Below are 2,237 nucleotides of genomic sequence, written 5' to 3'. Positions count from 1 at the left end.
CAACCCCAGTGCAAACCACAACACAATACACAAGCCCTCTGGCTGCAACAGAATATTGTCCCTATGCTGGGTCTGAACATAAAAACCCACTCCGTGGCTGAACCAGCATGCTGCCCCCCATAATAGGCCTTACATCCCTGTAGGCTGGAGGCATCTAGTTTGCAAGACTCAGGCCTGTCCTGTCAGCCAGGCAGTCCCCTGTAGCTTCCCTGTCCTGGAGCTCCTTCTCCTGCAGCTTGCAGACCCATAGTTCCTGCCCTAGCTCAGGCCCGGGCTCATAGCTCTCTCAGGATCTGCCCATTTCTGGGCTGGTGTCTTCCTAGCCCTGGCCCAGCTGACTCTCACTCCTCCTAATGGGCTGCCTGTTGCTGCCCTGACTCCTATCTCTGTGGCTTTATTGCTTCAATAGACTTTATCCTGCTGTGCAACTATTGCCTATTCAAGACATTTCCTCCAACCCTCAAATCCGAGTAGATTCTTCTCCATCCCATACTTGGTCACAAACACTCTTGAACTACTGCCCTGAACAGGATATCAAGGTCTCACACCTGACTTAATCTGCTGCATTGAGCGAGGGGAAGTGGAGCTCCGTGTTTCTGATGAGGAGGACCATGGGGAAAGCTCAAGGTCTGAAGACCTCTTGCCAGGTGAGTTGCTGCAGTCCCTTCCACCTGACTCTGCTCTTATAAGTGCTCAAAACCAAGCCGGAGGTAGGGAGTGACCTGGAAACCATAGACTTACCCTGTGCTGCCATTCAAGGGTGCTCACCTGCAGTTGCTTCTGCTGTAATGTTTCCAGGCAGATGTTACTTCCACTCACTGAAATCAATGATGGGAAGACAAGTAACTGTTTCCTTTTTCTCCTTTTAATTAGCTTGTTATTGGACAATGAAGCTTACTGTCTTGATTTTTAGGGACAGATTGGTTCCCCTGGGATAAGATTATCTTTATTTTCTATTTTCACTCAGCAATGCAAAAGTTGATTCCCCCGCCCAGAGTAGCCATAACACCCTCTACCGGGGCATGATAGGATGTGTGATCCCCCATGGAAATTAGCATGTCTGGCTGAAGCTCTCTGTAGCCATTTTTGTTGGACAGAAGGCAGGCTGGGCTCCCCCTGGATTTTTGTCTATCTAGGTAAACCTGGAAACCAGGAAGGGTTTAATCATGATCTCAGCTTGCGTGAAATGGGTCCATGGGGTGGGTAGGATTCACAAGCTTTCGTGTTGAGTGGGGAAAGTGGGTCCCTTATGGTTTGCACCAGAATCTCCCTCTGTGTCATTTTTGGGGCCCTGAGTGTCACAAACCCTCAGTCTCAGCATGGAGTCCATGTGCAGGTTGGTGCCCAGGCCTTTCCCCTGTTGCAGATTCCTGTGACCTGGAGGACAGCTGGGAAACATCAGAAGAGGAAAGCTCCACGGGCTCATTGCCTGCATCAGCCCCTTCCCTGGAAGCAGGTAGGGAGCAACGGCCCCCCCCCCGCTTTAGAAGGGAGAGCCCCAGCTCTCAATCCTCCCCTCCCAGACCATTTCTTGGAGGAACGAGGGATTCAATATTTTGGCTTGTTCTAACAAGCAGAAACAGCGCTTCTCTGTGCCTCCGAAGTATCTAGTCCTAGGTGAGGGCGTGCTCACCAAATATTCATGTCCACTGTCAACTTCCTGATCTCCACCGTAAGGCTGTTCACACTTGTCCCTGGATGCTGCTCTCAGGATAGCCAGACATCAAGTGTGAGCACTGGAGATCAGCCCTGAAAAGCCTCACTAATGCACTTTCGATACTGGAGCAGATCGGCCCAGTTAGGTGGAGGCCTCAGCATCTCCTACTGGACCCGTCAGTGCTGTGGGATAGAGAAGCCCTTTGAGAGCCAAATTCTTCCTTTAAGCAGATGTTTCTGATCTCATGCTCAGCCTCTTAGTGCATGTAGTCATTCAGCTAGTGTCTTAATGCACGTCCCCCATGCACTCCTCCCACAAGGGTCCAAGGTGATGGGGCTCAGAGCAGCGACACAAGTCCTGAGAAAAAGCCTCTGAAATGCACCAAGTTGCAGAACATTAGGATGGCACATGGCCTGTCCCGTCCCCCAACCCCAGCACTTGGGGTGCTAGAAAGAAGAGCTTACTTTCTCAAGTAACTGCAGGCACCAAGCTCCAGCCCTAATCTGAGGTCCAGCACAACTCAGGGAACAGTAGTTTATGCCCTTAAGTGGGCCCTGGCACAAAATCTGCAAGTTTTTTT

General features: G+C 50.9%; 1 protein-coding gene across 1 annotated transcript in view; it reads left to right on the top strand.

Moving 5' to 3' along the window:
• Positions 1-2,237, top strand: part of LOC106723438 (zinc finger protein 34-like) — an 8,968-nt gene that overhangs the window by 2,014 nt on the left and 4,717 nt on the right. Inside the window, exons 3-5 of the mRNA XM_025195817.1 lie at positions 531-647; positions 1,367-1,610; positions 1,717-1,729. Of these exons, the coding sequence (XP_025051602.1) occupies positions 531-647; positions 1,367-1,610; positions 1,717-1,729 (374 nt within the window). The remainder of the gene's footprint in view (positions 1-530; positions 648-1,366; positions 1,611-1,716; positions 1,730-2,237) is intronic.

The sequence above is a fragment of the Alligator sinensis genome, unplaced genomic scaffold (assembly GCF_000455745.1).
Source record: "Alligator sinensis unplaced genomic scaffold, ASM45574v1 scaffold2329_1, whole genome shotgun sequence".
NCBI classification, from domain to species: Eukaryota; Metazoa; Chordata; order Crocodylia; family Alligatoridae; genus Alligator; species Alligator sinensis.
The sequence above is the reverse complement of the archived record's forward strand: the minus strand, read 5'-3'. Positions and strand labels throughout refer to the sequence as shown.